The sequence below is a fragment of the Triturus cristatus genome, chromosome 5_1 (assembly GCF_964204655.1).
Source record: "Triturus cristatus chromosome 5_1, aTriCri1.1, whole genome shotgun sequence".
Lineage (NCBI taxonomy): Eukaryota > Metazoa > Chordata > Amphibia > Caudata > Salamandridae > Triturus > Triturus cristatus.
The window spans coordinates 49,597,182-49,611,370 of NC_140587.1; the positions used below are offsets into that span (position 1 = coordinate 49,597,182).

Sequence of the window (14,189 nt, forward strand, 5' to 3'; positions counted from 1 at the left end):
AGAATCACAGAAAAAAATCTATGCAAAGCTCTAGTATTGTATCATTGCCAACTATCTCCTGCATAATGATTAATTTGGTTTCAAAGCATGGAAAGCTACTTTACAAATTGTAGTGAATGCCCTCCTGACACAAATAAAGATGACCCCTGCCTCCTTATATTTGCTGGACCAGTCAGCTGCCACCAACACCATCGACCATAACATCCTCATCCACACACTGACATCATAAATGGGATTCACTCCACTGTTTCTTCTCCTACCGATTCAACATTATCAGTTTGATCACATGTTGGTCCAGGACCCAGAAACCCCCTATCACCGGCAGAGTCCTCCAGGGTTCCATTTTGTTCTGTCATCATCATCCTCTCTACACTGAGCCCCCCTTGGGCTGATACTCACTGTTAACAGCATCAAACTTCGCCAACACTTAAACGACACAGAAGTGTACTTCAAAGTCTCCTCCTCTCCCGACATCAAAAGCCTCAAACACTGCTTGCAGCTCATCCAGATCTGGATGTCCAGCCCCTACATGACACTCAACCACACAAAACTAAACTAGAATAACTGCGTGGAACCTGAACTTTCACCCAACACCAATTCACTTGGATTCACTCTGAACACAGGTCCTCACCCTCAAGAAACAAATGACCAAGAAAACAAAGAAGCCGGGTGCCAGCTCTCCCTGCTGAAGAAAGAGAAACTGCTCTTCCAAGAACATGACTTAAGGGATGTTCTAGACTCATACTCCTACATTGGGAGGGGGGCTATGTACTGTTCAATGGCCTTCCAGGGTCCACACTGGCCCCCCTTAGCAGAATCATACCAGTTTCATTCGGGCCTTAAGAAAAATTATCTCAGCACCACCATCCTGGTGGAGCATCACTGACCCCCCTTGCTGGGGCTGCATACGCTTCAGGATGAGCGAGAACGGAGATACTAGACAGCCATTGGCTGAGCACTTCACCACCATCAACATACCAGCAGGTTTCCAATCCTTTGGGACTGACAATGTACACAAATGTCAAGGTGGAAGCAACCAGGAAGTCATATTACGCCAATGCAAGAGTCTGTGAATCATGCCATTAAACTCTATGAAAATTACATTTACAAAGACGAAGAATCATACCACTGGCTCTAATCGAGAACTTGACAAATATTGTACCTCGATTGATTTTTGTTTTTTACGAAAAATAGAGAAAATGTTATATAGCCTGGGGTTTATGCGAGGGAATATTATTAACAACCGCGTCAACTAAGAAGGAAAAAAAAACCCCACCACTTACTAGGGAAACAGAATCAACTATTACAGTGGCTTGATCACCATCGTGAACCATAAAATATAAATTATCCCTACTGAACTTGTAAATTTCAAATTTTGACAATAGTTTACTAATATCTACATGTTCCATGTAATTACTGCTCAATGAATATTTTTGTCATGAATGATCCTCGACTGACCTATAATTATACATTAGACCTACACTTTCAAACCTCTGAAAAAAGTACCATATTACAATCCTTAAAGAAACAGTCTTTGTTTTATTAGTGGGGAGAGGGGTGAGGGGGGGAATTGGGGACCCCCATTCAATTAAGGTTTTAAACTGTTTCAAACGTAATAAAAGCGTGCAATAACCCAAACCCTTCTTTCTCGACACGATCTTCACATCTAGCTGCATTATCTAAACGTCATCTTGACCAGCACCATTACCGCAGACTCACCATCCACGGTGGCTCGTCGCACACCCGGAGCGAGGACAGCGTCAGACAGGACATGTAGCATAATAGAATAAGGCAGCAGACTTTCTTCGTCTATTCAAGGTCTGGAATAACATCTCATGTCCGTCTGAACGGCCCAACCCTGCTTCAAGTTAGGAAAGAGCTGAAGAGAAACGTTTGTATATTGTGCTGAATTTGGGCCGGATTGAGATTTCGGCACACAGGTTACTCTGTCACAATCGTGACTCATATCCCGTCCACCCAAATATAAATCCCATCATATCCTATGAGATTTAGGTTTCAGCAGAGGTATATCCGTCGCCGTTGTGACGGAGTAACCCATCCGCCAAAATCCAAATCCGACCCGTAGCCGCGCTCCGTTTGCAGCTACCCTTCTCATCACTTGCCGGCTCTCTTTTTTTGAGGGGTTAGCTACCTTTTGGCTATGTTCACGCCATGGCAACACCACAAGCATTTTGGAACCCACACGGTCCCTGCACTTTCCAAACTCGCCAATCACATTCCCCGTACGTACCTGTAAAGAGAAGATGACGACGGTGAAGCAGACAAAGGCCGTGATCCCTACAGCCATGATGACGATGTCTGTGTCGTAGAAGCTGGCAATCATGCCGACCATGTAGGACAAACTGAGCGTCAAGACGGACTGGGGAGAGAAGACAGCAGATGAGGACTGGGGGTTATCATGACTCACTCACACAACAATGCCATCCCTCCTGCTGTACACCTTGACCCTCATAACACAAGTACAGAATCAGGCTAAACTGAGGACAGAGAAGGAGCAAGGGGGTGAGGCCAGAAATGACCTGCGCACCGACCCCTCCAACGTGCTGCCCACCTTGACTGGAACCCCTGATACAGGCAGATAGTCAGGCCACACTGGGGACAAAGGTGCAGAAGATGAGAGTAGAAGGGATTCTGATGGGCCTCGTCTGACACTCACATCTAGTATCATTTAATGCAAACCGATAATGAGGCCACATTGCGAACAAAGGAGCAGCGGGCAAAACAGAGGCTACCGGACCGACTCACACCCTCTATCCCACTACCCATCTAGGGCCAGATGTACGGAACGATTTTGCATTTCTTAACGGACGAAATCGCTATTTCGGGCCGTTATGAAAAGCAAAATTGCCATTGGCTATAAACAAACCCCTAAATGTGTCTGCAAAATGTGATTTCTACCCAGTAGAAATTGCATTTTGCGATACCCAAATAAGAAATCGCAAATAGGGATTTCCCATTTGCGATTCCCTAAGCAAATGTACAAATCATTTCCTAAATGCGAAATGGGCATTTAGGATATGCAAACACCATCAACTCCAGGTCGATGGTAACCATGCGCAATTTAAAGAAAGCACCCCATACTGCTTCTTTTTAAAGGGCCATGAAGCTCACACAGGTTTGGGGTGCATTAAGGGGGGGGGGGGCTTAAGCCCAAGGCACCCTTGATGCTGCATTTTCTAATTTGCGATTTCCTATTAAGAAATCTCAAATTAGTAAATGCAAAACTATTCGTACCTATGGGCCATTAGGTACATAGGAATGAATAGTTTAGCATTTCCTAAAAAGCAATTTCCCAATAGCAATTCCTACTCTATACGACTCTCTATTAGAAAATTGTTATTTTTGTACACACCAATTTGCGATTCTCCAATTGTGATTTCTACAGAACCACTATTTAAGCGTTGCAAATTAAGAATGTTGTTCATCTGGCCCCCAGTCGTTTAATATGGTGTATGTAGAATCAGGCCACAGTGGGGACAGACGAGCAGCCGTGACAATAGAGGAGGCCAGGACTGACTGACGCACGGACGTCCCCCTCGTCAACCTTTACATCTTTCCTCTAGACCAAACAGTGCAGGACTGTCCAAGCATGTATAGCACAGAAGACATAATCAGCCTGTCCTTTTCAGGCATGGACAGTAGACATGTGGACTACCAAAGTAGAAGCTAACATGCAGTGCTTTATCATGTGCCAAGCATGTGTCTTGCACATGACGGGCTGTCACGGGGAAGAACAGCCACGTGCCGCAGCCTTCAAACATCTCCAGATTGGATCCTGTCCTAACAAGTCTTTGCTTAGGTTGCAGCCAGTATGAGGGGAGCTGAAGATTTGTCAACGTGAGGACGCAGGATTCGGCTTCCTACCAGAGCCACGAGGTTCCATGGATGCTTGCGCCGGAAATCCCCGCAGCAGCTCAGGGTGATCAGCGAGACGAAGAAAACTGCGTAGGAAACGTAGTATGTCCAGCGGTTACGACGAACATAAACCTTCACGCCCTCCACAAAGGTAAAAATGCAGACAAAAGAGAAGGTGACCAGCAGCTGGAGAGTGAGAACCAGGAAGACCTACAGAGACGGGAGAGGAAATAAACGCAAAGGTAAGAAGGCATATGTAGCTTCCAGGTACATGGAATGCTGCGCATGGGGTAATTCAAAAGGTGAGGAATCCACAGGCAGAAGTATCCACCAGAAACACTGCACCAGTCTAAATGTGTTGGACACCCTCTCATCCTGTCATTAAAAAGCTAAACCTCACAATCTCATCCTTTGTACAACAAATGTACTTAACACCAAATAACCACCCACACAGTGCACCATCTCTGTCCTTCAACCATACCGCCACACCACTCACATCTCCCTCTCCTAGGCTTCAAACGTGCTACCCACTATTGTATCTGTTTGTCCTACAAGTGCAACACCCACAATCACATTCACTATCCTACAAGAATATCAGAATCCTATTTTAGAAATGCTCTGTTCGATGCACCACCCAGCCTGCACTCACCATCTGACACTGTGTTTAAGCACCACCCAGGATCATATCCTCTTCATGAATTACAGAAACGTGAACAGTGATGGCGTTTATTTGTGCATAGACCTAATGGTATCTTGGTGTGGGTTGTCTAAGAGAACAGTGCTTCAAGGATAGGCAGAGGACATCTGCCTCAAGCAGTAGACAATGAACTCTAAAAGATAGTACCCTTGGACGTTTGAACTTACCTCGAGGAATTGACAGGAATCTTTGACACAATCAAGATTTCAAACTGGGTGATACTGTGAGATTTATATCTCCATTGACTGGGAGGTAATCTGTTAATAAAGGCCAAGCAGCCTGCTTCGAATGTTATTCTGTCTTGAACTTGGAAGCAGGGAAGAGCTCTCCAGGCTTAGTACACATCTTCTCTTTTCCCAAGACCAGATATCGCGTGAGCAGCTGCGTCCTGCACCTCTGCATGTCTGGATTTGCAGGGTTGAAGGTTGGCAAACAAGCTGTTGTACAAATCCAGGCAGTAATGTACTGCCCACCCCACTAGCAAACCTTCTTGTTCTGAAGACCGTGGACGATGCACGGAAGCTTGGCAAGATGGTGACAGAAGTCCGCAAGTCCCATCTTGGAGCTCACCAACATGTTGGCTTTTTACTTTACCAGAAGCCTTTCGCCACTTAACTCGTGTTAAGTAGAGTTGGTTTCCCAGCATAGTATTTGGTGCCGAAGAAGGTGAGATCTGAATCTGGAGACCAGATCTGTTGGCATCCAAACTTGACATACCCTCAGATGTTTTGGAGGGTTGTCACATGGATATTGTCATAAGATTCATTTTATACACGTGGTTGTCATCAAGGCATGACTCAATGCCCACTCAAGACCCCATGAACATGTTAAAGAGGGCGACGAGATGAATGTTAAAAAGAGCGATGCGTCACCCCACATGAAGAGTGAACTTCTGGGGAAATAAAGGGTCCATTACGACTCCAAAGTGCGATTGTGCAGAAATGACCCAAAGCATTTCAATGTGTTGGTTCACTGTAGAAGATCTATTCAGCAAAGAGGGTGGTCTGCAGTACTGAAACCTGCTAAGCGGTCCAACATGACCAGCGAACCACCAGGCATCATCCCAGAAGCAAAGCAGGGCACTTCTGTCTCATGACTAGGTCCGAAACCAGAGTAAGATCTAGATCAGAGGTCTTAGATGCACATGTTCGGAGATGCTAATTATTGCGAGTTCCATGCTCGCGTGCGTGATCCTCTAGGAGTGACCTCAACACGCAGTTATTCATTAAGGAGTAATAGTGGTTCATAGAACTCTTATTAATCAACAAATGCAGTACATTTTAATTGTGGTGCAGTTGAAGCATTTTATTCTTGTGATCATCAAAAAGAAGAGTCCTCTTCATTCCGCACATGGTTCGCCTGTTGAAATAAATCCAAAGGGGCTTTTTTGAAGGCAACGGTTTTGCTTGAGGTCTCGATGTAATATGTTTTGTCAGAAAATAAACTGTAAAGTGTCCTCTTGACATGAGATGGACTCCATCTCCAGTAGGCGGCACCTTGCAGTCTATCTTGAGTCAGGACCTGACGTACATTGCAAGAACACCGTGCTTGACTTGCACCATCATTAAAACATACTCAGTGATTACGAAGAGAGCGCTACAATCCACCACCGCCGCCACGTCATAGGTCTAAGGCCTGGCCCTGGGGGAGAAAGGCAGCTGGTGTAACTAGAATACCACCCTTTATCTAGCTCTTGGTCTAGCATCAGTAGGCTGGTAATACCTGGAATAGGAGTGTTCTGGTTGGGCTTTAGGCAGAGAGACCCCAAGTCCCTTCTTGAATGAACTCTGGCAGAGGCAGTGATGAGAAAGAACTGACCAAGCAGCCATGCCGGATCTGGGTCGCTGGGCGAGTGTGAGCGTTAGTGCTCTAAGACTTGAATCCATGTCCTCGGTGGTGACTCTCTGAAGCCAGAAAAAGGGTAATAGTTCAAGCTCAAGGCGAAACGCTGGTTGGAAGTCATGGACATCCCTTGCCTTATTTTTCTAATTTCATCAGAGAAGAAATGGTTATGGTTCTCATACAGTTGAGGACTTGGGAATCCTGGAATTTCAATGAGCAGAAGAAGCTGAAGAGATGACGAGCTTACAGGGTCCTATTGGTCTACCTTTGGCTGCAGCGGCAGAGCCTGGCCAGTAGACACTCTTCCCTTACATGACGGATAATGAAGAAGCTCTCATCATGCAGTTACACAGACCCCTAATGGCTGCTTATGATCTTTTCCCACTGTGACTCTACCCTGTGGTTGGCCTGCTTCAAGTATTTTAAGATTGAATTCACACAACCTATTAATACTCTGCTTTGATGTTGGGTAGTAAGTAAAAATGAAGCTTATGCTGGCACAAAGAATATGCCACAGGGATCTTCGCAATTAGGTCAGACAGTTTTAAGAGGGTCTCCACTGACCCATCCTGCTGTTGTGAGACAGCTTGGTAGTGGGCGTGTTCGTCATCTTAGATGAGTGGGCAAGGGTGGTGCTTGCAGGTAACAATCAATCCAAGAGTGTCCAGACGAACGAAAAAGGCGGAGGAAGCCATCTTTGAGTTTTCTGAGAAGACAGTATCCAAAGTATGGCCCTTGCAGTGAGTAGGAGCGTGCACTAGTAGCTGGAAGCCCAGCTCAAATAATGATGAAAAGGAAGACAACACATTTGCCATCGGTCCCAAGATTAAAATCTTCAACAACTGAGAGAGATCCCATAGGCTGGACATGTATCTATCAGGCGGACGTTAGCAGAATAGCAACAAGGTGGAATATTGGGAGCCAGAGGCATTTCATGACTCTTGGAGTGTCAGAAAGTGGCATCTGTGAGATGGACAGTGTGGCGTCACAAATATCAGCAATGCCCACGCCTATGCTTTCTCTCTTGGTGAAGAATGTGATACATCCATAGAAGAAGTTTGGAGAACAGGCGGTTACTGTTTATGGCCCAGAGTATGTAAAAGAATATATGGGGATTTACCCTCCGAGGAAGAAATATCAAGGGATAGCATGACTATCATGCAAGTCTAACATGTTGAGCCCAGTCCATCCTCAACAAAAGGTTCTGAATGGTGCCAGAGGCCGGCGCAAGGAGAACCATACAACAAGCGACCAGGCCTTGTAAGCAGTCCTTCGCTGCGCACCTGTGTGACTCTACAACACCTACGAACAGGGAGGTGCACAGCTGGTGCCATGCAAGAGCGTGTGATGGCAGTCAGGAGTGCCTGGTGGCACTGGCCCAGAACAGTAAGGACGGTCCAGTTTGGTTGGTGTTGTGTGGCTGTCCGTAGGTAATTATAAGGATGGTTAGTTTCTCCAAATAGTTTTGTATGAGGAGTCCAGGATCACACATTTGTGGCAGATTGACTGGTACTTAACATGCTTCAGACCTCAGCACAAATATCAGTGTCTACCATCACATTCTGTACCAACACCACACACCATCCCACCGTTTAATAAATCTTCCCTCTGCCCTACAAATGCACCACCACACTACACCTGATACTCTGTCCCAGGAGCTCAACACCTCTACCTCACAACCATGGAACTCACCAGGACAGACTCTGTGCTACAAATGTGCCACAAACCACTCCGTTCCACAGGCGAAGCAACACTGTCACATCAACCACACCCTACCATGACACCGCGCCGCTGTACATCACAAGTCCTACTGTTTTCACCTTGCGGATAAAAGCCCGGCGAATTTGTTTGTCATCCCAGTGATTTGTGGGGAAGTCTTGATTGTCGCAGTACGAGGGTGGCCCATCCTCATGGTAACTACCACCATGGACTGGAGAGTCGAAATCCGCTATAGGAAAGAAAAAGACACCTCAATCCAGTGCACGGCACAGCAGCACTCTCCCAGGGGTGTGGGTAGAGTACACGGATGTCACACCTAAAGCAAGATTTACCACATGTACCCACTATGTAGAATGGTGCAGATATAAAGTCAAATCACCCAAGTTCAAAACAGATTAAATATCTGCACTCCTGGCTACTGTGTTCAGTTTCTTTTCTTACGGAGAACAGCATAAAAAACACATAACAAAACATTCATGAACATATTACATACCTGTAGTAGTAGTTTTGCAGCATCTTTCTGTGTCTGATTGACATGCCACGCATAGTTGTCAACAAGGGGTAATAATCGCTTGGAGGATTATGTTACTTATCCTGTAAGCATCTGTTCTTGGCATGCAGTGCTATAGATTCACATGCTTTGCATGGGTCTGTCATCTAGTGTTGGGCTCGGATGATTACAAGTTATTTTTGTTCCAAGAAGTTTTCTTCGAATCACAATGGCTGTGTGACTCCTCCTCTTGGGAATACTGTGCATGGTCATCGACGCAATCTTCAGATTGTTTTGCAGTGGATGGGTGAGAATGTAACCAATGCTGTGTATGTAAGCATTGAGATGGCAATGCGTTAGTATGAGATAAAGTATATGAAATGCAACCTACACAAGAATTTGGGGAGGAGGGATGGCGCATGTGAATCTACAGCACTACATGCCAAGAACAGATGCTTACTGGGTAGGTAACATAATCTGTTCAAGGCATATCTGTAGATAGATTGTAAAGCCGTCCCTCGTCCCAGGTAGTGGTTCACCTGCGGGAGTTGCAGTTTAAAAAAAAGTCGTAAGTACTGCCTGACCAACATTGGCTTGTTGGTGTGCAAAGACATCCAAACAAGGTTTCATGAAGGTGTGTGGTGTGGACCTTGTTGCTGCTTTGCAAATATCAGCAATAGGAATGTTTCCTAAAAGAATCCATCTTAGCTCCCATTTTCCAAGTGGAGTGGCCTTTTGGTGTAACAGGTTAAAGTCGTTTAGCCCCTGCATAACATGTCTGTATGCATTTAATTATCCATCTTGAATTGCCTGATTTAGAAATTGCTTTCCCTAAAGGAGGAGATGCAAAGGTAACAAACAATTTTTTAGTTTTCTTATATGATTAGTCCGGTCAATGTGATACATTAATGTCCTTTTTACACCCAAAGTGTGCAATGCCCTTTCTGCAATTGTGTCAGGTTGTGGGAAAAACACAGGTAAATCAATGGATAGATTAATATGAAAACTGGAAACTACTGTTGGTAGGAATTTAGGTTTAGTTCTAAGCACTACACTATCCTTGTGTAGTTGAAAGAAAGGCTCTTCGAGGATTAATGCCTGAATTTCACAGACTCGTCTACAAGAAGTATTGGCAATTAAAAAAGCAAGTTTCCATGAACGATATTGCAACTGACAAAAATGTAATGGTACAAAAGGAGAACCCATTAGTCTTGTTAGGACAATGTATGAATTCCATACTGGGACAGGTTGAATTCCAGGGGGAATTATTCTATTAAGTCCCTCCATGAAAGCTTTTATAACAGAAATTTTTAAACACCGATATGTGTTGTTTATCCTGTTATTGTATTGTATTGTAATTGCATTTATATAGCGCTTACTACCCCATACGAAGTGTCGAAGTACTCTTTTTGGCGAGTAGCACGCTACTCCGGAACCAAAGTAGTATTATTGTTGAATTAGTATAGTGAAATATGAAAGTAATTTGAGTGGTGGATAGGTTACTCAGTTATTTGGATTGAGAAGGATAGTGGAGGGATAGAAGAGGGAAAAAAGGTTTGCATTTATATGGTGCTTGTTACCCCTAATGGGGTGCTGAAGCACTTCCTTGGTGACTAGCACTCTACTCCGGAACCCATTAAAGGATTAGTGTGAATTAGTAGTGTGAAATAGGAAAGTAATTTGAGTGGTAGATGATATGTTAGTCGGTTATTTGGATTGAGTAGGGTAGCAGGGGGATAGAAGAGGGACAGAAGTTTGCATATAAATCTAGCACTTGTTACCCCTGATGGGGTGTTGAAGCGCTTTTTCGGCGAGTAGCAGGCTACTCCGCAACCCATAAAGGATTAGTGGCGAATTAGTATGGTGAAATATGAAAGTAATTTGAGTGGTGGATATTAGTCAGTTTTTTGGATTGAGAAGGATAGCGGAGGGATAGAAGAGGGAAAAAGGGTTGCATTTATATAGTGCTTGTTATCCCTAATGGGGTGTTGAAGCGCTTTTTTCGGCGAGTAGCACGCTACTCGGAACCCATAAGGATTAGTGGTAAATTAGAATAGTGAAATATGAAATTTGACAAGTGGACAAAATAGTCTTTTTTTTGGGGGGGGGGGGAAACGTCATAGCAGTAGTGGATATGCGGTTTTAGCTGCAAGATATAATCTTATATAAGTATATGCCAATCCAGCAGTTTGTAAATGCAAAAGGTATAACAAAAAGTCTGTACCTTTGCTTCAAGAGGATTAACGTAATGTTTGACAGAATATAACAAAACGTTTCAACTTAGAGTTTTGGATACTTAAATTTGCCTCAAGACAGTATGACATTCTTAAAGAAGCTCGTAGACCAACTACAAGGCAATGTTATGCAGCGAAGACTTCAGGAGCCCAATTGCAAGATTCTTTTCTTTGGGATTGGGATGTCTTAATGTTCCATGGTTCTGTGTGAGAAGGTCTGGGTTGAGGTGAAGCTTCTCGTGTGGGACTAGAGATAGTTCCATGAGTTTTGAGAACCACGGTTGTCGGGCCCCTGTGGGAGCTATTAGTATCATGGTTTGTGATGTTTGTCTGAGTTTCCTGACCACTAATGCAAGTAGCGGGAGAGGTGGAAAAGCGTATGCAAATATCCCGGACCAGTTCATCCATAGGGCATTGCCTTTGAACTGATGGTGATGATATATGCTTGCGAAGTGTGGGCATTTTGCGTTTTCTTGTGTTACAAACAGCTCTATCGATGGGAATTACCATTTGCTAAAATATGGTTGAAGAACATTGGGGGCATTTCCCATTCGTGGACTTGTTGTTGTGATCGGCTCAAAAAGTCTGCAATCTGATTGCTTGTTCCTGAGACAGGTTCTGCTAATAGATGAATGTTGTGGTGCATTGCTAACTGCCATATTTTCTGAGCTAAGTGAGATAATTGGAGAAAGCGTCCCCCTGCCCTGTTTTTATAAATAATATATTGTTGTCATTTTGTCTGTTCGAATAAGGACAACTTTGTGCTGCAGGTGAGTTAGGAAGGCTTTGATCGCTAGATGAAAAGCTTGCAGCTCTAGGTGATTGATATGGAGATTTTTGTGTTTGGAATCCCACAGTCCCTGAATAGTAAGCTTGTGGAGATGTGCACCCCCATCCTGCTAGAGAGGCATCCGTTGTTAGAGTTATTTGTGGAACTGGGTCTTGAAACGTCCGCCCTTTGGATAGATTTTGTGGATTCCACATTGCAGAGAGTGGTACGTGCGGCTGTTTACCAATACTAGATCGTGAAGTTGACCCAGTGACAGAGTCCATTGCTGGGAGAGACATTGTTGTAGAGGTCTCATGTGGAGTCTGGCATGTGGGACTATGTAAATACAAGATGCCATCATGCCTAAAAGTCGGAGTAATATTTTGACTGGAATGAGAGTTCCTGTTTGACATTCTTAAATGAACGCTATTATATTGCGTATTCGGTCTGTGCTTGGGGATGCGAACGCTAGATTTGTGTTGAGAGTGGCCTGTAAAAACGCTATAGTAGTAACTGGCTGTAGATGAGATTTTTGTAGGTTGCCTGCCAACCCTAGTTGAGTTACTGAATCTAGGGTCTTTTGAGTGTTTTGTTTGGAAAGTGTGAATGAATTTTGCTTTGATTAGCCAGTCGTCTAGATAAGGGAAGACATGAATGTTTTCCCTGCGCAGATGTGCTGCCACACCTGCTAAGCACTTTGTGTATACTCTTGCTGGCACATGCATCAAGCTAGGATTTTGCGATTCCTGAATTGTGAATATCAAGGATTTGCAATTAAGGACTCGCAAAATCTTATGCATGTAGGAATCGCTATAATAATAGTGATTCCTACACATTCCGTATTTGCGACTCGCAGCGTGCGAGTCGCATATAAAGAATAGCTTCCCATTCATTCCTATGGGCCTACATTCATAGGAATGAATGGGAAATTGCAAGCGCAATTTGCGAGTACTAATCGGTACTCGCAAATTGCGCATTCAATTTCAGGGTGCAAGGGTGTCAAAAAGACAACCTGGTGCACCCCTGGAATTGACCTGTGCACATATGTTGCGCACAGACATGCCCTAAGGGCATGTGTGTGCGCAACATGAAACTTTGAAAAGTGCGGTTTTCAAAGCCTTTAGCAAATTACCATGAAGTTCAACTTCATGGTAATTTGCGCACCCTATTAGAGAAATCGCTAATTCTTTTTACTTTAATGCATTGCATTTAAGGATTCTCACTTTGGGATTCCTTAAATGCAATGGCAATTTAAGTAATTGCAATTTAGAGATTACTTAAATTGCGATTTTTGCATTTGGGATGATGCATCCCAAATGCAAAAATACCGGTCGCAAAGGGGCAGATTCTGAGAATCTGCCCGTTTGCGACCGTTTTTTTGTTTGCTGCATGGGGCCCTTTGGTGATGTAGTGATTCCAGAGGGAAGAACTTTGAACTGATAACGATTTTCTTGAAATAGAAATCGGAGGTATTTTCTGTGTGCAGGGTGAATTGGTGTGTGAAAATAGGCGTCCTTTAGATCTAAGGTTTCCATGAAGTCTCCTTTTTGTAATAAAGGAATGATCACTTGCAGAGTGACCATATGGAAATATTCTGATATTATGTAATAATTTAGTGGGCTGAGATCTAGAATGTGCCTGAGAGATCCATCTTTTTGGGACTAAGGAAGTATAGTGAATACACTCCTGTTCCGTGAAATAGTGGTGAAACTTGTTCTATTGCTCCTTTTTGCAACAGAGTTGTTATTTCTTGTTGCAGAAGGATTTGGTGTTGGATAATGTGTGTTTGCGAGGTGGAATATTTGGAGGAGTTGTAATGAGTTCCAGACAATAACTATGTTGGATAATGTTGTAATTGACTTTCGGTTTTGGAGAAATTGTTGAAGAGTTGAAGACGATCCCAACTGGTGTTTGGTGTTGTGGGGGAAAGGTAAAAGAGTCATTGTTCATTGCTTGTATTTGAGGAACGTGTATGTTTTCCTCTGCCTCTTCCTTTAAAATTGTTACCTCTGTAAGTACCTCTTCAGAAGGTTTTAGTTGTTGAGGTTTGTCCCAGAGTTTTATATTGTGAGCCAGAGGTATCTGTGGAAGCTGTCCTTGCCCCTTGTTTGAAATTGGGCCTACGAAAGGAACCTCTATAGGTCTTTGTTTGTTGAGCTCCCGTGGATTTTGCTACCTCTGTGTCCTTTTTCATTTTTTCGAGGACTGTGTCTACCTGTGGCCCAACGAGATGTTCTTTGTCAAATGGGAGGTTCAATATGGTCTGTTGTACCTCAGGTTTGAAACCGGACACCCTTAACCATGCATGTCATTTTAGGACACTGGCATTTATACTCATAGCAGCAGTGTTGGCTGCGTGTAATGCCCATTTAATAGAGTTGTTGGTGATACATTTGCCTTCATTAACAATCTCCTGACCTCTTTTTCTGTGCTTCTCTGGCAGATGTTGGAGAAGGCCTTCCATCTCGTCTCAGTGGGCCCGGTCGTACCTTGCTAGTAATGCTTGGCTATCAACTATACGCCAATGCTTAACTGCTTGTGCTGCAACTCTTTTGCCAGAGG

At 44.0% G+C, this 14,189-nt stretch overlaps 1 protein-coding gene across 2 annotated transcripts in view; it reads right to left on the reverse strand.

Moving 5' to 3' along the window:
* The window catches only part of GRINA (glutamate ionotropic receptor NMDA type subunit associated protein 1), a 312,477-nt gene that overhangs the window by 46,006 nt on the left and 252,282 nt on the right, over nt 1-14,189 (reverse strand). For both annotated transcript variants that reach the window (XM_085604382.1, XM_085604381.1), the window contains exons 3-5: nt 8,236-8,363; nt 3,886-4,086; nt 2,252-2,380 (exon numbers count right to left, since the gene is read on the reverse strand). In XM_085604382.1, the coding sequence (XP_085460508.1) occupies nt 2,252-2,380; nt 3,886-4,086; nt 8,236-8,363 (458 nt within the window). The remainder of the gene's footprint in view (nt 1-2,251; nt 2,381-3,885; nt 4,087-8,235; nt 8,364-14,189) is intronic.